The sequence below is a fragment of the Cynara cardunculus genome (assembly GCF_001531365.2).
Source record: "Cynara cardunculus var. scolymus isolate 2C chromosome LG 10, CcrdV1, whole genome shotgun sequence".
Classification (NCBI taxonomy): Eukaryota; Viridiplantae; Streptophyta; class Magnoliopsida; order Asterales; family Asteraceae; genus Cynara; species Cynara cardunculus.
The window spans coordinates 3,935,888-3,959,541 of record NC_037537.1 but is presented as its reverse complement, the minus strand read 5'-3'; the positions used below and the strand labels follow the sequence as shown (position 1 = coordinate 3,959,541).

Here is a 23,654-nt window from a genome sequence, read left to right as displayed (position 1 = left end):
TGTTGGTCCCAGCCGGATCTACAAAAGTTTAAAGGAAACAGTTTGTAGAAGGGGGGATGAATACAAACACCTCAGTATTCACTTATTTTATTTTCTTTATTGATAAAGAAGATCAATACAAAATTTTACAGATTATTTATGAAAAAGATAAGATATAGAACTTATCTAAACAATTAAAGAAACACACAAGATACAGAAAGCAAGAAAGAAAAGACTTGCTAAAAGAAAAGATTAAGAAGTCTTGTGCTTGAGAAGAAGCCTTTCTCTTAGGTAGAGAGTTGGTCTTCAAGAAGTAAGAATTTTTTGCATCAGTTTTCTTTCTCTGATTATAGTTGTTGAGGAGAAAAAACTTCTTAGCTATTTATACCCGTTGCATTAAATGCAAGTCAGACGGTTTAATGCACGTGGCAAACTTCTAGAGGTAAGCTTGTCCTTTGTTCCAGATATACAAGCTTTTGCCATATATGAACATTAGTCTTTCAAAAAATATCTCTTAGAGTTGCTAAGAGCTCTCTCAAGTATAGGATGAAATAATCTCTACTAAAAGCATATTGAACCCTAGAAAGAAACTCCTATTTATAGCCTCGGAAAGGAAAGTCAACACTTTCTCCAATAGATGATCTCCACGTGTAAAGGGGAAATAACTGCTTCCTGTATACGTGGCTGGCTTTGATAAGCAAGGGCTCTTGAGAGATCTTCAGATGAACACAATATTTTACAAAGTTGGACCAGATGCTCTGCATGTATAGTGCAGAGGCTCTGTATTGTAGGACCAGAGGCTCTAATTTCCGACACTTGTCTTTTTATCGAGTAGCTCTATAATTACGAGTACTTTTGTTCTAGCTCTTTTTCAACTGGCTTCTTGGTGTAGAACTTCTCTGGTTGAGAACTTGGTTTCTTTTTTAAAGACTTTTACATAAAGAACTAAGTCTAACAGACACTATTACTATCACATGGCAGGATTGCCCGGGAGGGCTCCTGTACATTAAAAGTCGATTTTTCTAATGTTAGAACCGTTACTTTCCCTCCTTTACTTCTCTCTTCATTGAAGGCGATTTAGATCAAACCCTAGGGCGATTTTGGAGACCATTTAAGGAGCATTTTAGAAGTATAACTCAAGGATTCAAGGATCTAAGTTGGAGACTCAAAGTCTAGACTCTTCTTCATCAATATATTTGGTTTCTAGGTTTTCTTTAAAACCTAGTACTGTGAGTTTATTCTAACTCTTTTAAACTTTATACATGTCAATATGTTTTACTTTAAGTCTCATAAAATGTTCCTTTTGACATATTTTACTTATGGGAAATATTCAAAAGAATCCAATAAAATTTTCCATTTTGAATGGTTTAGTCCCTAAACTATTTTTTTGAATGAAAAAACCATTAAACTTTCTTTTTTTGAATTATAAGTCCCTGAACTATTTTTTTGAATGGAAAAATCATTAAACTTTCTCTTTTTGAATGAAAATACCATTAAACTTTCTCATTTTGATTAATTAAGTCCCTGGACATTTTTTTAATAAATTAATCATCACACTTTTAAAAGTTGGTTACCTACATCCTTTAACCCAAAAAAAAGTTACATTAACCGACTAGTAAAATTTTGATGATTTATTTATTTAAAAAAAAATCAAGGTCTTAATAATTCAAAATGTGAAAGTTTAATGGTTTTTTAATTGAAAAAAATAGTTTAAGGACTTAATTATTCAAAATGAGAAATTTTAATGTTTTTTTCATTGAAAAAAATAATTTAGGAACTAAAGCATTCAAAATGAGAAAGTTTGTTGGATTTTTTCTAGACATTTCCCTTTACATATTGGTATATTTTAACTATATTTTGAGTATTTAGGAAGATTTGGGAGTTTTATCCCTTTTGTTAGAAAAATGATGAGTTTTCAATATTGGTGATATAAAAGTGTATTTTAAACACATAGATGGTATTTTGAGAAAAAAAAAACATTATGATTTATGAATATTTTTAATATTTGCATATTTGGATGTATTTCATGAAAATGAGTATATTTGGAATAAGAAGTGTTCTTACTTGCAAATCAAGACTATTCTTGAATTTATGAACTCTTGGAAAATGGTGATGAAATGGTTTATTAGAAGTTATGAAGACTTTAACCTATTTGGTAAATCTTGTGTTAAATGATTTTACGAAGACATTTAAATGATGAGAAGTATATGATGATTATAGTTGGTCATTTGTTAATTATGACAAATATTAGATTAATACAAATGAATCCATAGGCATAGGAGTCGAGTTGATTTAATGGAGGATAATCTCTCCATTTGTAACTAGAATTGGACATTGGGTTACCAGAGGCTTTGAACTATAAATTACAGGTTGGTTGAACTTTAGCCTTTCTAGTGAAGGAGTGTAACTAGGATTGTCAGAGGCCTTGAACTATAAATCACAGGTTGGCTGAACTCATTGGTCATTGATCTTTAATATGAGCTCTATAATATGGGATTATGGTCTACTTTTGTGTTCCACCCACTAACCAATGAAAACCGGGACCCCCGTCATCGTAAGATGTATTTTGGACTTTATAGTCTCTTGGTTGAAAAGTATAAACTTGGATTCTAACTCTTTCTTCCAATCTTTATCAGTTTTGAGTTGTCTACTTTATTTATAAACGTTTGTTCTCAATAGGTGTTAAGCTTCACACTTTTTTCTTAAAATGACATGTATATCAGATTCACCTAGCGGCGGGGCTCCAAAGTCTTGAGCGCAGAGATGGGATGCCGATAGAGACACTTTTGTGGATGATAGTTTTTGGTAAATTGGCGTTATTATATACATTGTTAGGATTTCTTTGGTCGAATATAAGACACCCGTCTATAATCTAAACTTGGAATAGTTTAGATTAGTAGCACTACAAAAATGTTGGGTATCAGCGAGGGAAAATTCCCTCGCTGATCCGTCGCTGAAAAGGGTTTCCGTCGCTGATACTCCGTCTGTCAAACAGTCGTAGGTAATGCTATCAGCGACGGAAATCAGCGACGGATTTGCGACGGACACTTTCAGCGACGGATCAGCGAGGGATGTATTTAGCGACGGATYAGCGACGGATTTGCGAGGGMACTTTCAGCGACGGATTTGCGAGGGAACTTTCAGCGACGGATTTACGAGGGAACTTTCAGCGATGGATTTTCCATTGCTAATCCGTCGCTAAATTGTAAATATAACTTTTAATGCAATTAAGGATTGACCCTCTTAATATAACTCATGAGATTCAAAGAATTCTTTTAATCACAACAAGGGAAACATCCATGAATGATTGCTCATTTTAAAGAATCATATAAAACTGTAAACTGATTTACTTCCCAAACATTACAAACAAATACTGATCTAACCCACAAAAAACAAGCCCAAAACGATGATGAATCAAAGATGCAAGATCAGATTATACAACAAAGTTGAAATTTCATTGAATTCAAATACATCAGAATCAGAGTAAGCATTTGCATTGATCAGATCTATTTGGTACCATAATCGAATAGGAAAACTTAGCCTCCAAACCCATAYAGAGTYCGTCCCTRCCTCTTAAGAGCATATACAACATCCATGGCGGTTACCGTTTTCCGGCGAGCATGTTCCGTGTAAGTCACTGCATCACGAATCACGTTTTCTAAGAAGATCTTCAGCACACCTCGAGTTTCTTCATATATCAATCCACTGATTCTCTTCACTCCGCCTCTTCTCGCCAGTCTTCGAATCGCCGGCTTTGTGATCCCCTGAATGTTATCCCGGAGAACTTTCCGGTGACGTTTTGCTCCTCCCTTTCCCAATCCCTTACCACCCTTTCCACGGCCAGACRTTTTCACACAGCTTTGCAAGAATCAAATGGGTTTGAATGTAATGAAAAATTGTGAAACAACGATTGTGGGTTGGTTTCTAAAGGTGGAAATTTTGAGATTTGGGGGGAAAGAATTTTGGCGGATGAATTTATGATCCATATGAAATAGTGTGGTTGATTGTGAGTCGTTGATCATGTTGAATCCAAGAGTCATATTTGATCATGGATTGATGACATGGATAACATTATGAGTGTTATTAAATTATGTATAGAATAATATTTAAATAAATTTATTTATTACAAATAAATACTCAATATCCAAATAGGTTTATAAAATTACATTCATACCCCTTCCTATAAAATCTTACATTTTTACCATATGCTCTTATTTGGTTGTGTTGTACTGTTTCCTTCGTTATGTTTGTATTTTGTTTTCATAAAGTTTTTATTTTGATGTAAGATTTTAACGAAACAACAATTGTACAGCATCACTCTTTTGGCTCGGCACAAGGAGGAGTGTTGAAATATGTGTCATCGTGTAAAGGATATGACGATAGAGATAAATATAAACTATTAGAAGTATTTATTGAGTAAATTTTATTTTCATATTTATTGTAATATAAATAAAAATTTGCAATTACGGCGACGGTGACGGCGACGACGGAACAGCACGACGACGGTGGACGGAACAGAACAGGACGGTCGGATCCCTCGCCGGTGGTCGCGGCTCTCTCTCTCTCGATATCGCGTCTCTCTCTCTATCTCTCGATATCGCCTCTCTCTATCTCTCTCTATCGCCTCTCTTTCTCTCTCTCTCTCTCTCTCTCTCTCTCTCGATAAACAGACGTCAAGGCTCGACTCCATTTGACCTAGATAATTTTAAACAGATTCAGCGACGGAAATATTCCGTCGCAAATATATTACATCATTTTGTCCTTTCATTGTGCAGTCGATATATATATATATATATATATATATATTTATATATATATATATATAAATATATATAGGGTATATTTCTTTTACAACCTTGTGTATTTGTACAACCCTTGCAACCCAAATAATTGAGTTATTTATAGAAATAATGAAAGTTCATTTATTATGATTTGAATATTTATACAAATGTCAAGGGTTGTAAAATAACCGAATCAAGCCCATCAAGGCCCAATGAAACCGAATCAAGCTCATAAAAATGAGAAAATAGGAAAATCAGCGAGGGATCAACGAGGGAAAATGATTTTTGCAAAATCTCTCGCTGATCCCTCGCAGATCAGCGAGGGAAATTGATTTTTGTCAATTCCCTCGCTGATCTCTCGCTGATCTGCGAGGGATCAGCGAGGGAATTGGTAAATAGCATATTCCCTCACAGATCAGCGAGGGATCAGCGAGGGAAACTGATTTTTGTCAATTCCCTCGCTGATCCCTCGCTGATATGCGAGGGATCAGCGAGGGAATTGGTAAAGAGCATATTCCCTCACAGATCAGCGAGAGATCAGCGAGGGAAACTGATTTTTGTCAATTCCCTCGCTGATCCCTCGCAGATCAGCGAGGGATCAGCGAGGGAATCTGACTTTTGCCAATTCCCTCGCTGATCCCTCGCTGATCTGCGAGGGATCAGCGAGGGAATCTTACTTTTGCCAATTCCCTCGCTGATCTGCGAGGGATCAGCGAGGGATTTTGCCCAAGATTCCCTATTTTCTCATTTTTATGTGTTATATGTACATATTTTTATGTGTCGATGTCGTTTGTATGCATGTACATGTGTTGTTTTTTTGTGTGTGTGTGTGTATATATATATATATATATATATACGTTGTGGTTGCTAACCGTGATATGTGAATGTGTTATAAGTATATATACCCATATAAATCATATAAATCTACATATAACACACACTGTCTATACATTCACATATACACATACGTTTAAACATATATTCATCCATCTAATCGTGGTTAACAACCAGTACAAATCGTGTATATATGTATATATATAATTGACCGACGGGTATATATACATATAACACATACAACGTCGTGTAAACATATATGTATATAACATTGACCGACGGGTATATATACTTATAACACATGCATATATACATGTTAGCTCGTGTTATATACATATGTTTACACGACGTTGTATGTGTTATATGTATATATATCCGTCGGTCAATGTTGTATACACATATATACACGATGTGTACTGGTTGCTAACCACGATTGGACAAATGAATATATGTTTAAAGGTACGTGTATATGTGAATGTATAGACATTATGTGTGTGTATGTGAGTGTGTTAGATTTATATGATTTTATTGGCCTTAACCTAGTTAACTGGGCTTTATTCGGTTTTATTGGGCCTTAATCTATTTACCGGGCTTCATTGAGTTTATCGGGCCTTAATGAACTTTATTTAGTTTTATTTGACTTTATTTGGTTTATTGGGCCTTAATGGGTTTTGTTCGGTTTTATTGAGCTTAATCATCAGCTTTATTAATTAATTTTTGCAATAATCTAATAAATAATTATTAATAAATAATTTATAAGCAATTAAATTAGTAGTTATAAAATTAAAAAAATGGAAAAAATCATTTTCCTTCACGCATACATACGATATCAACACATAAACAACACATAAAAATGCAAGCACAACATATATATATATATATATATATATATACACACACACACAAACAACACATGACTTGCATACATACAATACAACACATAAAAATATGTACATATAACACATAAAAATGAGAAAATAGAAAAAAAAGCATTTTCCCTCGCTGATCCCTCGCAGATCAGCGAGGGATCAGCGAGGGAATTTGCAGAAGAAATTTCCCTCGCAAATCAGCGAGAGATCAGCGAGAGAATAAGTTTTTTTGGCAATTCCCTCGCTGATCCCTCGCTGATCTGCGAGGGAATTTTTCCCTCGCAGATTAGCGAGGGATCAGCGAGGGAATGAGTTTTTTTGGCATTTCCCTCGCAGATCCCTCGCTGATCTGCGAGGGATCAGCAAGGGAATTTTTCCCTCGCAGATTAGCGAGGGATCAGCGAGGGAATGTGTTTTTTGGMATTTCCCTCGCTGATCCCTCGCTGATCTGCGAGGGAAATTTTCCCTCGCTGATATTCGTCGCTGATACCTGGTTTTCTAGTAGTGTAGGTTGTCATTTATCCTCTTTTATATTTGGGTCGTAAACGCTATACTAACTCCCTGCTTTGGATGATTTTATATTTGATAGGTTGCATTTCCTTTTAGATATTTGGTTTAAATTTACTCTAATGTTAGGAATGTTACAACTTTTGATCCCTACATTTTTGAAATTATAAAATGACCATCATGGTTTGTAAAAACGACCAGATTTGGTCCCTCCCTCTAACAATCATTAGCTTTTGCCATTAAGAGAAGGGCATTTTAGTCTTCTTAGGTTTTCATTTTATTTTTTGTTAAAGGTTAAATCACTTTAAATAGGAAATGAAATAATGACAAGTGTCCCACTCTTTATATATATATATATATACACATTGAAATGAAATTTACCAGTGAACCTTTATCGACACTGGTCATCTTCTCCGGCCAAGAATAACAACATACATGTCTCAAATGAAAATCAATTCCATATCCAAAAAAAAAAATCAAAATCAATTCCAAATCCGTATCCAAATCTTAGAATAAAAAACAATCAATAACAATCAAAACCTTAACTAAAACCAACAATTTATGATCCTTAATGCAAACCCTAATTGAAGAACCTAAATTCAAACCAAATACAAAACTTATAAATCTGAAACAATCCTTTCAAAATCTAAAACAAATTCGATATTAATAGACTTCTAACACAAACCCAAATTTAACTCATGGGATGTTTAGGATTGCTTATTTAAAATGCTTATTAACTTATTTCGGTGTAGTACCGGTAATAAAGAGTTTTTAGTGTTTGGATAGAGGAAAAAAAATGCTTATACCGGTTTGGAACCGATAATAAAGAATTTTTAATAAGTTACTTCCTTCTAGCGTATTAACTTATTCCGGTGTGGTACCGATAATAAAGAGTTTTTAGTGTTTGGACGAGAAAAGAAAAAGATATCTCATCTATTTTATCAGCTTATCAGGTGTGGTACCACCGTAAGCTAATCCAAACACTTGATACAACTTCTACGGTTCAAGATGCTACTGAAATTTTTACAAAGAATTATGTACCGACTAAAGTTCGAGCTAATGTTCCAAGGTTCGATAGAGCTAGAATCAGAGAACCGTATCTGGAAGACATCTACTTTAACGTTTTTGTACGTCATCGTAAAGCCTTAAATGAAGATAAGATTCTAGGTATTCACAAGGAAACACGTGAATATCGCATTGAGTACAAGCATTTCCTCAAAGCTAATCGCTTACCCATCAGTCAGGTACGAACCAAGCATAGAATTTTCTCGATCAAGAGAATTAAAGCCAGTAAACTTTTCAGCATCTGGTATCCAATGCTCTTTGTAACAAGGCAAGACGATAGTTTTTGGAGTTTCAGTGAATCTGACTTTCCAAATCTTTTCCTTGAAGACTTGGAACATCTATACCACAAAATTAGCAACCAAATTGTCAGATTGGAAGGAGTTGTCTTAGGCCTTGAAGCTATCAAGCATTATCGGAAATGTCATGTCAAGCTTTCTTCAGTAATCAACGTGCAAATGGGTTTTGAAAGTAATCAGAGGATTGTGAATCTGAAGAGACCGAATCAAGAACTTGAAGACATTGAAGGTTATCCTTTATTCATAATACTTGAAGATCCATAGTTTGGCGTGGTTTATGAGAATTCTAAGAAATCTAAAAGATTCTTGAAGTTCAGTGAGCTGAATATGGAACTATTAAGATTGTGAGAAGAGAACTCGAAGGCAAAAAGACTATAGATGATAAAGCTAAAGGATGTGACAAGTTAAGTCGGAGAGAGAGGTACTTGTTGATCAGTGCTCTGGAACTGCTAGATGAAAAGATTCAGTATCATAATGCGTTAAGGAGGTCTGAGACTAATCTGGGCTTCAGAAGATCAAAATTTTAAATGTCTCGTGCTTGAATCCAAAGGGGGAGAATGTTGGGTTTAAGTTGTGCTTAATTGTTGTATTCAAGAGTTTCTTCTTTATAAATTTTGTTTTAGTTGCTTTGTAGATATAAATAGTTTTCCTCTTTGTAATCAGTGGTAAGAGTTCTCATTTGTAATATTTCTTGAAGATTAATGCAAATTACCTTTGGCTAAATTCTCTCTAATTGTTCATCTTTTCTACTTTGCTATTTTGCTAATCTGATTGGAGAATCTGGGAATTACGAGTATCATAAAGGTATCATTATTGTTATCATAGTGGTCTCGAAGTTTATTTGATGTGTTTTGGATATCATATTGTATGTATGTTGGTATCACATTGTGTATCTTGGTGTATTTTGGGTATCACACGGTGTTCGGCGAAATAAGGTTTACTAGAGGCCGGAAGCAAGAGAGAGAGATAGAGGAGAGATAAAAAAAATTAATACCTAAAATTCCCTTTAATTAAAAATTTAAGTCAAATTACCAAAAATACTAGTTTCCTAATTTATCCATTGATTTGTGGTTGAGATTGGATCTCACAGTTATCACAAACTAACAAGTTCTCCTCTGAATGGACCCTTATATATATGTATATATATATATATATATATATATATATATATATATATAGGGTTCTGGTGAGAAAGAAAGTTAATAGGAGGGAAGCGTAAGAAGAGATATTCTTTCTAGGATGCACATTAGGATGTGATGCACCTAGGGCCGATCCTATTTTGATGTCCTGTGCGAAAATAATAAAAAATGTCCCTAAGCCTATTTTTTAAGCCAATGAAACAACGGAACATGCGATTTTTAAAGAGTTTGGAACCTATTCAAGATGAATGTCTCATCCCCAAGTTGATTTTTATTAATTATAATAAAAAAATACAATTGGGGGGGTGGGGGAGATAGAAACCAAAACTCTGAATACAAAATATAGAATGATAAAAGGATAAATCCTGGATTGAGATCATGCTTCCTTCTTTGCCAGCTTTCCTTTTTCCAAATTGAAATTAGCATAATAGAAATGTTATTTCAATATATGGAACTTAAAAGACAAAGAAAACTATAATTAGTTTCTAAGTAAAATAGTAAATTACATCCAAAATACTGTCATAGTAAGCAAAAAGTAAAACTCAAAACTTACATGTCTAACGATTAAAGGCTAAGGGCCTATCTGTTAGCAGCTTAAAAAGCTTAATGGAACTAACAGGTTATTCACTCCACTATGTATGACTGTTTCGTAGTGGCTTAATGACATAGAAAGTGACTTATCCAGTAAGCTTCTAGGGGGACTTTATATAGAAAGTCAAGTTTTTTTTTTTCCAAACACGTCCCTTTCAATTAAAAAAATGCTCCTTACAAATCCATTATATTCTCACTTTAACTCTACTTCTCACACAATTATTCGCCTATACACATATATATAACACACTAAATATAATATTAATATATATTATCTAGAGTTTATTTTGTAAAGAAAAATGTAAAGTACAAAAATAACTAAAATATTCCTGACTTAGCGGTTTCTTTTAACAGTCATTACTGATAGGGATCAAACCCGATCGTTTCTATATACCATGATTGCCATCTAGTAATTTTGAAACTGTAGGAACGAAAAGTATTACAAACCACAAACCATAGGGACCAAATTTCTAGTTTACTCTTAAGTAAATATGTTATATATAATAAAAAACAGAAGATATCATTAATAAATTTAAAAAATGGAAAAGTCTAAAATCCAACGGACTTTAGTGTTTGGAATGATTAAGTCCTTGAACATTCCAAAACATGTTAAATAACTCATTGGACTTTCCGAAACCTGTTATATACATTCTTTATAACCTATAAAACTGGTTAATATGGTAAAAGCCTAAAAAAAGCCATTGAACTTTTATATTTTGAACGATTAAGTTTCTAAACATTTTTTGAACAAAAAAAGTACTTACATCTATAAAACGAAACAAATATACCAAATAATACTTACATTTTAAAAAGATTATTAATGAAATTTATTTTAATTAAAAATAAAAAATATTCTCAGTGATTTTCCAAACTAAAAATATAATAAAAAGAGATTGAAAAATGATTACTGATTAAATTTATTTTAATTAAAAATAAAATATATTTTGTATATGATTTTCTCAAATTAAAAAAAATTAAAAAGAATTACAGATGAAATTTATTTTAATTACAAAATATAATGTATTCCGTTGATGATTTTTTAAATTAAAAAATAGAAAATAATTTGATTAAATTATTGACGGATTAACGATAAAATTTAGCTAAATATATAATTAATTAAATTTCGTCTTATACAGTAACATGTTAATAAGTGTGAAAGATCGTGATTAAATCTTGTCGATGATACCATTTCACCAACGGATTAACGAAGAATTTTAATTAATTATGTATTTAGTTAAATTTTATCGTTAACTCGTGAGTAATCTAATCAAATTATCTTCTATTTTTTTATGTTGAAAAACCAACAATAGAATATATTTTATTTTTAATTAAAATAAATTTCATTAATAATCTTTTCTAAATATTTTTTTTTTTTTTTAATTTAGAAAATCACATATGAAATATATTTTATTTTTAATTAAAATAAATTTACTCAGTAATCTTTCTTAAATCCTTTTTTATTTTATTTTTGATTTGAAAAATCACTGACACAATATATTTTTTTAATTAAAAAAATGTACTGTTTTGGTATATTTGTTTCATTTTATAGATGTAAGTATTTTTTTTATTTAAAATTTTTTTAAAGACTTAATCGTTCAAAATATAAAAGTTTGTTCGGTTTTTTTAGATTTTTTCCATTATTTTACCATATTAACCAGTTATATAGGTCATAAGAATGTATCTAACAGGTTTTAAAAAGTCCAAAGAGTTATTTAATAGGTTTTGGAATGTCCAATAACTTATTTGTTTTAAAAAGTTGTCCAAAAACTTAATCATTCCAAATAATAAAGTCCATTACAATAAAGTCCATTGATTTTTTTAGACTTTTCCCATTTAAAAAAGAAAAAAGAAGACAGGCGAGTTGGGAATTTTTTTTTCGAATAACTACCAAAAAAGAGTAAATTTCATTGTGCTAATCACCGGAAAAACAAGTATGTACATAAAGCTATGAACAACAAATTAATGATGTTATAAAAGAACACAAAAACTCACACTTATCACATTCAATTTTTTGTTTGAACTTCATATCCACAAAAAATTTTGTTCCGATTTATCTTGCCTGTCCACCAACCAGAGAGCCACATCATCATTTTGAGGGAAGAAAGAGTAAAAAGATATAAAATAAAATAACGTGCATTCATATGATTGCTGGGACAGGAATGGAACAGGGGATTTAGGATATCAGATTCTTATTCCATATATTATGTCTTGGGTATCATCTAGTGTCAATTATCCCGATCTCAGAGCGATCATAAGACGGCATTGAAAACAACGGGTCCGTTTGGATGGTGGTGGAGTCGTTAGTTTGGCTGCTTTGAGCGTATTTGTCCTCGCGGAAGTCTCTCATTGCTTTGAATCTTAAATCTTCCGTGTAGCCATTTGCTTCCTGGATTATCTCGGGAACCCATGTTCGGCCTTCGAGCATACTCACTACCTCCGACATTATGGGCCTTATCGATGGAGAACCATTCGTGCACAAGATCGCTACTTTCACCATGGTAACCGCTTCTTCTTTGTTGATTTTCGACCCCAGTCTCTCGTCAAATAGCTCGTCGTAGTTTTTATTTCTTTCCAATTGACAAGCCTGCAAAATGTCAATCTTGTTCTAAGAACATGCAAGAAAAGAGATAATACAACTTTATGGGCCCGCGGGATTAATCAAGATGAACGTAAACCGGTCTGAATACCTCTAGTTATCTAAAAAAAGAGATGATACAATTTTTGAGGTCAAATGGACTAATTCCAACTTCAAGCTTCTCGACTTCTAGAGATGGTTCTAATAAAACCAAACAGAATCAAACACGCATAGCATGTTGCACACGGAAGTAGGTCCGATAAGGGTAAGATGTACGCAAACTTGACCTCTACCCAGAAGAGCAAGAGTGGTTGTTTCTGTAACCACATATGTTCCGACTTAAACCTCCTAGTAGGTTCTAGAGAGGTAAAATATATGCACATCTAACCTCTACCAAAAAGAACCGAGCGGCCCATGACTAGAGATGGTTCTTATAACTACACCGAACTTTATGGAACTGGGCTAGAAATACATTTTGCTAACCTTAAAATGGTAGCAATAATATCGATTGATATATGAAACGCCAAAATTTGACCTCAAAACTCAAACTGTCTCCAGAACATTGGAAGTGGGGCAATACAAGGGATACGTATCCTGAATGTAACCATGGTGTGTGCTTATTTCAGTGTGATTATCCTTGGAGTCATTCTAAGAAAGAGATAGGAAATACCCAATCTAGGAGAAATATGCAGTTGTCACGAGCAATGTAGCTGTGTTGTTCTTGCCGCTCACGATCTCCAAAGCCAAGACCCCGAAGCTGTAAACATCTGCCTTGTCACTCAAGAACCCCCAAAGTGCGTACTCAGGTGCCATATATCCTCTGCAAATGAATCAAAATATTCATAACATGAAAAAGAGGCTATGAGCTCGAAAAACCATCTACAATCAATATCAAAAACAATAAAATCTTCAAAAACCAAACCAAACGGACTCAGTAAATCCCATATACAGGTAGGGGGGTTAAGATGTATGTGTATCTTATCTCTAACCACAAGGGTTAGAGATACAGTTTGCTTGAGACCCCACACAAAGGGAGGGTGGGGAGGAGGTTTAAGATGTATGCATGCCTTGCATACCTTATCTCTACCCTCCCAAGGGTTAGAGATACAGTTTGCTTGAGACCCCACACAAAGGTAGGGTTGGGGAGGAGGTTTAAGATGTATGCATACCTTATCTCTACCCTCCCAAGTTACAGTTTGCCTGAGACCCCACACAGAGGCAGGGTGAGAGGGAAGGGGGTAAGATGTGTGCATACCTTATCTCTACCCCAAGGGGTAGGGATATTGTTCCCGTGAGACCCCTAGCTTATAAAACAATTAATAAATAAAAACAAGGTTGCAAGATACAAATGTGAGTGTATGCAAACAAGCAATGCAGAAATGTTTGAAATATTTTAAATTACATTGTTCCTGCAACACGAGTGCTAACATGAGTTTGGTCCTCATCATGTAGCCTCGCCAATCCAAAGTCTGCTATTTTCGGGTTCAGATCTTTATCAAGCAAAACATTAGTAGCCTTGATGTCTCTATGTACAATTTTGAGCCTTGATTCTTCATGAAGAAAAGCTAAGCCTCTAGCGACGCCTAGGCAAATCTTAAACCTTGTTGGCCAATCCAACATCAATCAACTGTTATTCACACCTACATGATGTAATTCATTATGAATAACAAAAATAATAAATAAAAAAACAACACAAAAGTTGCTCCGTTCCAACTGAAAAAGTGATCGACTTTCTGAATCATGGCACTTGGCTTTTCTTTACGAACTAACATCGTTCTTATAGAAGTAAAACACTACAATTTTAAGTGCATGACATAAGCTACAAATAGAAAAGAATTGGTTTTAAATGCAACAAAATTCATATTGAGTTTTATAAAAGATTAGTTTGACCCCGTAAGTCAAAAAGTTAATTTTTTTTTTTATAACTGTGGATGCCCAGACTAGCTTGCAAGAACCTCGACTAACCCTATGGCCCTGAAATCAACAGTTAGGCAAACCCTTGAGTGGCCTTGGGCGTGTTTGGTATGCAGACAAGACTGGATTGACGAGAGTGAGATAGGCACGTGAAAAAATGGTACAAGGTCATAGAGTTTTAATTTGACACACCAATCTTGTCCATCTCCCTCATTTTTGTCCACCTATTTTGGTGAGACGAAAATATGCATTTTTATCCCACTTAGTCCTGTTCTATCCCAGTCAAAATGTCGCACCAAACATGGAACAACAAGTTTTTTTGTTCCGTGTTGTTTTGTCTCATCCTGTCCCATGTACCAAAAGCACGTGGGAAAGCAAACCTAAGGTGTTCCCACTTGAGCTACCCAAAAGGTTAAAAAGAGTTGTTGAGAGCACACAGAACTCAAACACTCACCAAACAAAGCATTGGAAAGGTTGTTATTTTCCATGTACTCTTATACAAGCATCAGTTGATCTCCTTCAATGCAACATCCATGCAGCTTCACAAGATTCGGGTGCTGTAAACACGAAATGACACCAACCTCATTCAAGAACTCACGGTTCCCTTGTCTTGAGTGTGATGAAAGCTGTTTCACTGCAATAACGGTTCCATCGGATAAAGTACCCTGCACCACACCACACGACTTAGTTCAGGGGCCATACACAGAATTAGGACCACACGAGTAATCATTATCTGCTAGATTATCACCTTGTAAACAGGACCAAAACCTCCTTCTCCTATTTTGTTTGTAACATTGAAGTTGCCAGTAGCAGATTTTAATTGCTTTAATGAAACTGAAATCGTTTTCAACTCCATTCCTTCAAAATCTGTTCAACAAAAGCATAAAGCATACAAATAAAAAAAATACACACTCTATTAACAGCCTTGAATCCACAACCATCAAGTTCATCAACAAATGTCTAAATTATCCACCAATAACATCATAAAGATAATGTAATGATGACAATGGGAAAATAAGCAAGCTCGAATCTTCGGTTAGAAGAAAATATTGCATTTATTTGGGAGATCCCACAATGAAAACCACTGCAATTTTTATGAGATGGAGGAGTATAGAAGAGATGAAAACAAAATGAGTAGAAATTGATGAAGTCATACCTTTATCTTTCCTTTTATTGTGTTCCAAACAGCATTTCCACCAAATGACCACCAATACTAACAAAGCGAAGCATGATGCTCCAATTGCGATACCAACATAAGCAATTTTCTTCTTGTTTCCACCAGCTGAACAAGTTTTGAAATCTGCAGATAAAGAGTTGGTACATACAATGATGATAGTCAAGAATCAAAAAATAAAAAAAGTCAACAGGCAAAGTGCATAAGCATGCCTCATGTAAGGTTAATGTCCCAACCTACATAAATACACAAGCAAACAAATTTTTAAAACGCTTGGCTTGTGGAAATGATCTTTTCATTATTAAATATCATATGTGAAGGGTCCAACGAATAAGCCATTAACCGATTTATCCAAAAAAAGGCCCTAACTTAATACACGACAAATAAAATCATGTTGTTTGAATAACATTTATATGAAATATAAAATAAAGATATCATATACTTACAAGGCTTAACAGATATAGCAGATACAAGGGCTCATAAACTCCTCTTTTAGGAAAACGCGTTGTCTCTTTGCCAGCCCAGTAAAAGCGTATTTCTAAAATGTTATTCGTTACACTTGCATTAAATGGAATTACCACCGGGTTTCCCATTCCACGAGCCTCATCTTCAATTTTGAAGTCCTTTTTAACAAGATATCTCTAAATTACATACAAATGCAGTTAGAAACTTGATCAACCAAGTTATATATATGCATGCATTTATTTAAACATCTTCATCCCCTGAATATATACATCAAAGACTTGCCTGCCAAGACTTCTGTAAGTACTATCATTACTGAACTGTAATTCAGCAAAATGTAGATTAACGGTGTATTCACCATTTTCCAAACAATGGCTAAAGTAAACAAGTGAAAGTGGAGAGAGCCGTGCAGTTGTGTACACAGAAGATAAGCTTGTGGAATTTTCCATTGTTGTAATGTATCGGGTGTTTTGGAAGACGTTGTCATCCAGGAAATCCCCAGTGCTACTGAATCCCCAAATCCTATTGCTTATGTACAATCGAGATGCACTACCTTCAACATTGGCATCTCCTTCATAAAGAACATCCCCATTACTTTCTCCAACCATCAGATCATTCCCACCTCTATTAACATGCAAGGAACACCCATCTGCCATAATTTATATGCAGTTTTGTTAAGAGGAAAGGCATCGTTCAAAGTATCAAACTGATTAAAACCATCGAGAATGGCAGCAAAAGGCTATCACCATAATTGTGGTTCACATTTTAGAGTTCCATCATGATGTCTTGGCTGCTACATTTAGTTTTCAGTAATATCGGTGTTTGATAAGCAATAATTAAATGGTGTGGATTATCATCTGAAATAGTTAGAGTTGTAATGCATCTCTACACACAAAAGTTGTTTATTCACCTAATTAACGGCCCTGGCATTCAATCTTCAGTAACATAAGTGACTAAATCATCAAGATATAAGAGAAGGTTTAATTTTTTTCGAACTCCGGATAATATCAATATACATTTAAAGGTGTATGCTTCAGTAGGAAATACTTACATCTTGGACAGGTTACATCCTCAGTGCAGGCAAGTATGTCCTTTCTGTTGATAACATAATTGTAACAGCAATCAACATTATATGTTTAGAACAAAGGAATATGAATAAGTTATTTCAGAAATTCTCTCCATAATTTAACTAAATAGTAAAACTACATCGATAGACATGTATTTGAATGCAATAAACACCATCTTACATTGGGTTCCCTGTTGAGGAGCTTCTAAACAAGTTGATGTATGTATTCCTGATACAGTTACAAAGGAAAGAATTAGTTATAATGGTGATCCCTTTGCTCTTAAGGTTCCATGGTTTTGTGAGGGCTGGCCACCAAGCAATTGCTCCAAGTACTGAAAAATATATTACTAACAAGAAAAGCATCCATACGTATTTCGTCTGCACGAGGGTCGATTAGGTCCTTGCCAAGTAAAGTTATTGTAGGATAGGTCACTGTATGAAGTGTATCACATAGAACATCGGTTGCTTAATAACCACAAAACTGTAAACATAAACATCGACAAAATAAACTTACATGCTAGCTCCATTCAGCAAAAGTGAATCTGGTATATCTCTACTTAGCATGTTACCAGTTAAAAACCTATTTAAACATACCACATTTCAGTTGAGATAACCAACCGCTCTAGTACAGCTACACAATAGAACTTGAAAATATCCTCAAAAAAGCGCAGTGCGGTAATAATCTCATCACACTTACACAAATCTCAAGCTCCTCCCAATGATGTTTGGGGATATTCCGCCTGCCAACCTGTTAAAACTTGCGTCCCTATCCAATTGATAGTTGAATAGGTGTCATTAGATATACTAACAAAGAAGAATTTAAAATAAACTGGACAACACCACATTTCGTTATACAATACATTCTTAAAAGGTGCCGAGTCTCAGTTTGTCAGTCTGATGTTCAACTCAACTATTTTTGTTTGTCAATAAAAGTGACCAGCCTGAAATACTAAATGAGAAAAGCATTGTTTACTTACTACAATTTCTCAAGACCCTAAAGTCAATAATGAAGTTTATCAGAAGTTGTATGTCTAAGAATAGAACTCATTACACCAGGATGAGCGTAACCAGAATTTTGTACGGATCCGGAGGTCAATGACCTTCTGACAGGTTTGAGAATGCCATTTCCATATACAAAAATGCCACTAAACTTGTCAGAAGGTTATGTTAATAAAATTCTCATTTAAGGTTATTGAGCAAAATAGTCCATTTTGTACATACAGTCTTAGCAATCCACTAGCATTATCAAGTGGAGGAAATCCCTGTTCTGGTCCAGTTATGTCAGTGATCCTCCTGCAAAACATGACACCATGACACAATCATTTTCAATGAAACATAAATCAATAAAGGATCACCAAGAACCAAAGCTCAGAAAGAGAACGACCCTCCATTTTGCATGGGCTTGGGAGGTAAGTTTTCAAACTCCATACTACCTTGCACTTTTTGAAGTATGACATTTTGGTCAAAAAGGAGTAACCTTATAAGTTTCTCCAATAATATGGTTAATCCAGTTAAGATATTAGGTTAGGTTCTTGACTCACAAGTCGGTTAAATCCTTGAGAAGAGATATATTTGAAGGAATTGGTCCCTCCAGTCCACTTGCAACCATTTCACTTCAGAAAGAACAAATATCAACCAAGATCAATATGAGTCAATGCCTGGTGTAGCTCTATAATGCAATTACTTTACAACCGTTCACCAGAAACTACAATGCAATTAATTGATATAAATGAAAAATAATCTTACAGTCTAGTAAGTTGTCTCCAGTTCTGTATGAAATCTGGTATTGACCCACTGAAGTTGTTATCGTTTATCCTGCTGCATTTCAGAAGAAAGATTTTTCAGTTGCAACATTAGGAAAATTGGTGAAATCATGGAACACCTGTTCCCTCCATTCCCAAAAATTGATGTACATGTTGACTTTCTAGTTCAAATGGTTTTTGATATGAATTGTATTATGAATCTTAGACCAACATTTCTCTATGTAGCATTTAGTAAAAGTTCAGTGTGTTTTCAAAAAAATTCTTGAATCCTATATCAATTATGAAGTTGAAACTTGAAAACTGATCTGTTTTGTAGAAATTTTGGAAGTCTACCTCGTTTTTGGAAAAGAGAAATACCAAATAGTTAAAATGTAGAATAGTTTATAAATTTGTTAAGTTTCTTAGTTCAGCAAGAGCTGCCGGCAGAGTCCCTTTCAACTGGTTCGACGACAAGATCCTGAAATATAATATAGTGAAATAAACAAACTTAGCAAGGAATTTGAGCGAATACCAGAGTGCAAAACATGTCATCAAAAGGCTAATAGGTCTTACAGAGATTTCAAATGAAATAAACTCCCAAGTTCAGACGGAATAGTTCCTGAAAGCTGATTTGCTTCAAGGTCCCTGATTAAAATATTGTAGTTAGATCAGTGTATTAGACCATGTGAACTAGGACTTTACTTGAAACGAAGCAGAGCTGCCCTTACTCCATTTCTATATCCATCGTCTAAATAGTTTCAATTTGATGAGAAAAATTCACAGAAAAAGAAATAAGCAAAGAAATCAAGATAACATACAGCTTCGTGAGAGTGGTAATATTTCCTAGTTCAGGTGGGATTTTCCCGGTTAATCGATTGCCAAGAAGAGAACTGCATTATGGTCTAAGCAATGTCAGGACAGACCCTTAAAGGTACAAAGTTACTCATGAGAAAAGATTGTGAAAATAAAATGAAAATCAAGAAAGAAATCTCACATTTCTTGCAACTGTGTCAAACCCCATTCTGGTGCTATTGTGCCATTTAAGTAATTGTAAGCAAAGTCTCTGTAAAGAGAACAAACATACTTCAGATTTGATTCAGTAAGACTAAGAAGCTGGAGGCACAAGCTTTAGAATCAAACATAATAATGCATTTAAAGTGTGAGCTCACATTGAGTTGAGATAAGGAAGCTTCTTCAGTTCAGGTGAAAGAATGCCAGCAAGACTATGGAACTTCATCGTGCTGAATAGATCAAGAAATAGGAAAAAGCTTCAAGATGACAAGCAGTTGCCACAAAAGGAAAAGGTACATTTTTGACTTCCATGGTCAAGTATCCGAATATTTTGCTTCCAAGTTTTCTGGAGTCTTAACTTTTCCAAAAAGTTTGACATCAACTTTATAGGAATTAGGAAGTACTACTAGAAAGAGAAATTGTCGATGTTAATTCTTTTATGCATTCAAAAGAAAGAAATTTAGATTTAACTAATTTTTTTTAACACCAATGATTTTGTATCCATGACTTCAAAAGGATGCTATTTAGAGAAAGGTTCAACTTCATAGCTTCATTTTGTAGTATCACTGGAACATGCTTCTAATGCTTCAAAGAAAAATGGTAAACTGACATGCCAATTACATGCAATTAGGGAGATGTATATAACATAACATTCATAGTGTATTGCACTGAGGAAGACTAGGACAAGAGTATATACATCCTTACGACATGCCAGCCACTATTGTTGGCAACGTAGTCACAACCAACACTAGCATTCACTTCCTGAGATAACTTTGGTGCTTCAAAAATGAGTTCAAGCTTGCAAGTGACACCATTGAAACTCCAATTTGTTGCACCCATTGTAGTAAGAATATCTCTTACAGCTTCCACTGAATCAAATTAAAAGAGAATTTTGTAAGAGGCCGTTTACTAAACTCTTACTAGTATAAGCATTTACCAAGTCATATTACATTATCGAATGACTATGATAAGAACCAATAATCTTACCCGGTAAGAGCAAAAGCAAGGACCGTGAGTCTTACCCAGTAAGTGAAAGTGACAGCTCTTACTCAGTTAGCACTTACCGGATAGATTTTTACATACAATGTCGTTTTGATAAACTAAAGTCTTGTTAAGTAATGTAAGTGATAATGTTAAATTTTACCGGTAAGCGCTTACCAAATAAGTGTTTAGGTAAACGGCCCCTAAGTAATGTTGAAACTTGTATCAAAGTTTGCATAAATATAGACATACAGTGGTTTCACTACAAAAAAATCAGGTTTATAGTATATGCCAAAAATGTCCAAGGGTCCTAATAGATTGATTTATAGGACTTACGTTTATAAAACCAAACAATTATTTATTCTATATAAAACGTTGCGATAAGTTCATAGGAAGTTTTTGGGCAGTCTTAACAAGTTCGTTTAGGACAATTTTGAAAAAGTGTCATATTAACTTTTTATTTATTTGAAGAAGCGTCTTATAATAAGATATGTTCATATAACACTTCGTAAAAGTGTCATATATAAAAACTAATAGGACATTTTATTTCAAAAGTGTTTCTAAAAAATTTGTCAAGGTTACCAAAAGTGTCCAATAAACTTACAGCAACACTTTTACATAGTGCGCAATTGTTTGGTCCTATAAACAATTATAAAGTAGTCTATTAGGATGCTTATAAAGTAGTCTATTAGGAAGCTTAGGATTTTTGACTTCCTATAAAATTTTGTTGTAGTGTTGCATTAGTCTAAAAGGTGAGGTTATATGGCACAATGATTGCAATGTTCAACTAGAAACTGTTCCATACAAAATGCCACCCTTGCCAGCAATCAAAATTACCCATTAACTATCAAAGGATAACGTTCATCCAGAAACAGAAGCTATTGCAAAATTTCACTTTGGAGCAAGTGTTCAACAGTAGCTTTAATCTCTTCTACTTTTTCTTCTCGAGGATGAAACTTCTGTCATCTAACCCGAAATTCAAACCCATGCCCTCTTCTAGTTGGCACATAACTCAAGGTAAATGCCAAACAACCCATGTCAGGAGTTTCATCAAACACCTTATAGATCATTAAACCGAACCAAATGATTACTTCCTAAAGTAGCACCAAAATCAAATAAAATGATTACTTCCTAAAGTAGCACCAAAATCAAATAAAATTAACTCCATTGCTAGGTACACATGCACATTCGAGGTTTCACAAACTAATTGTGAAAATGAATTCTAAAACATTGGGTGATAACACATCAGAAATCCATAAACCTATTTTGTTTGAAAACAGACCTATATTATAAGAAGAAATTTTACCTTCTTGTTGTGGAACCACGGACTCAGCGGATCTTAACAGCAGTAATGATGGTAGTTTCCTCAGCTCCATGAAAAGGGTTCGACGTACTTTTGCAAAAGAAGAATTGAAGGGAAATGATTAGTTGTTGGTTGTAGTTTGATTGAAGATGACAATGTGATAGTTAGATCCGGCGACTGAAATACAGAGACTCATAAACGAAACCACGTTCAGATTCCAAGTGGAAGTTCGTTGACTGCTTCCGAATGGATTACGTTCATATGATTTAATTTTATATAGTAACTCAACGACTTGTCAACATGCACTATTAGGGGCTGATCGTATTGCAGAGTGAATAAACGGCCAGAATGATTGAGTGGTAAAATTTAACAATGTTATTAATTATCGAGTAAGATTTTAGTCTATTAAAATGATATCGTATGTAATAATTTATCCGGTAAACGTTTATTGTGGTAAGAGTCGTCACCCTCACTTACCAGGTAAGACTTTTGATCCTTGTATCATTCTTATCGGGTAAGATTGTTGGTCTTTGCCATATTCATCCGGTGAGGTAATGTTACTTAGTAATTGTTTACCTGGGTAAACGTTTGGTAAATAGCCTCTAAGAGACTCTCATGATATAATGCAAAATAAAATATAATTGTTTGATAATGATTTACATGAAATTAGTGTAGGGTCGGTCGCAGTTAAAATATCGTATTACAAAGTGATTTACGGTCCCAAAGTGATAACAATAAATCACAATGCAAACTGACCCAATACAACAAATGTGGATTAACGAGATCTATATATTGTATAATTTTGTCTAACAAAACATACTGATCCACAAATGTAAAATTAGCAGTTATATCAGGTATACGATCAAATATCAAAACGACATATAAATCGAGACAACGAGATTTAACGTGGTTCCACTATCGAGGTGATAGTGTACGTCCACAGGGAGAGAGAGATCGATTTATTACTAACCGGGAGAACTTACAACGTGTTTTACGAGATCCTTGGATCAATGAATCAACTACCCAAAGTTTCCTCAAAAAACAAAGTTATATATATATATATATATGTATATATATAAGAAAAGAAAAAGAATGGGCGGCAACCCATCTCCTCATGCATCAACTTGGATGGATAAGCTATCATCATCTCCTCATGCATCAACTTGGATGAATAAGTCATCATCATGTTTGATTAAATGGCAAATAGGTTGTAGGATGGGTGGCAATCCTATGCCATGCATGTTGGCAACTTAAAATTAATATGTGGTTGATATTAATTTTAACCTCATGCATTAACCACTTGTACTTTGAGTTTGGTGAGTTGTACAACATCCTAAAAACTTACCAAAATTAAGTTTTTCAACA

General features: G+C 34.2%; 1 protein-coding gene and 1 pseudogene across 1 annotated transcript; both read right to left on the bottom strand.

Annotated features, from left to right (window-relative positions):
• Positions 1–3,392: 3,392 nt before the first annotated feature.
• LOC112519198 (histone H4-like) lies at positions 3,393–8,106 on the bottom strand. Its single transcript, XM_025127193.1, has 2 exons — positions 8,012–8,106; positions 3,393–3,837 (listed from the first exon to the last, which is right to left on the bottom strand). Exons 1-2 carry the CDS (start codon positions 8,104–8,106, stop codon positions 3,516–3,518), a joined length of 417 nt encoding a protein of 138 aa, XP_024982961.1. The 3' UTR covers positions 3,393–3,515.
• Positions 8,107–12,081: 3,975 nt separating this feature from the next.
• LOC112519197 overlaps positions 12,082–23,654 on the bottom strand; it is a 15,712-nt pseudogene continuing 4,139 nt past the window's right edge.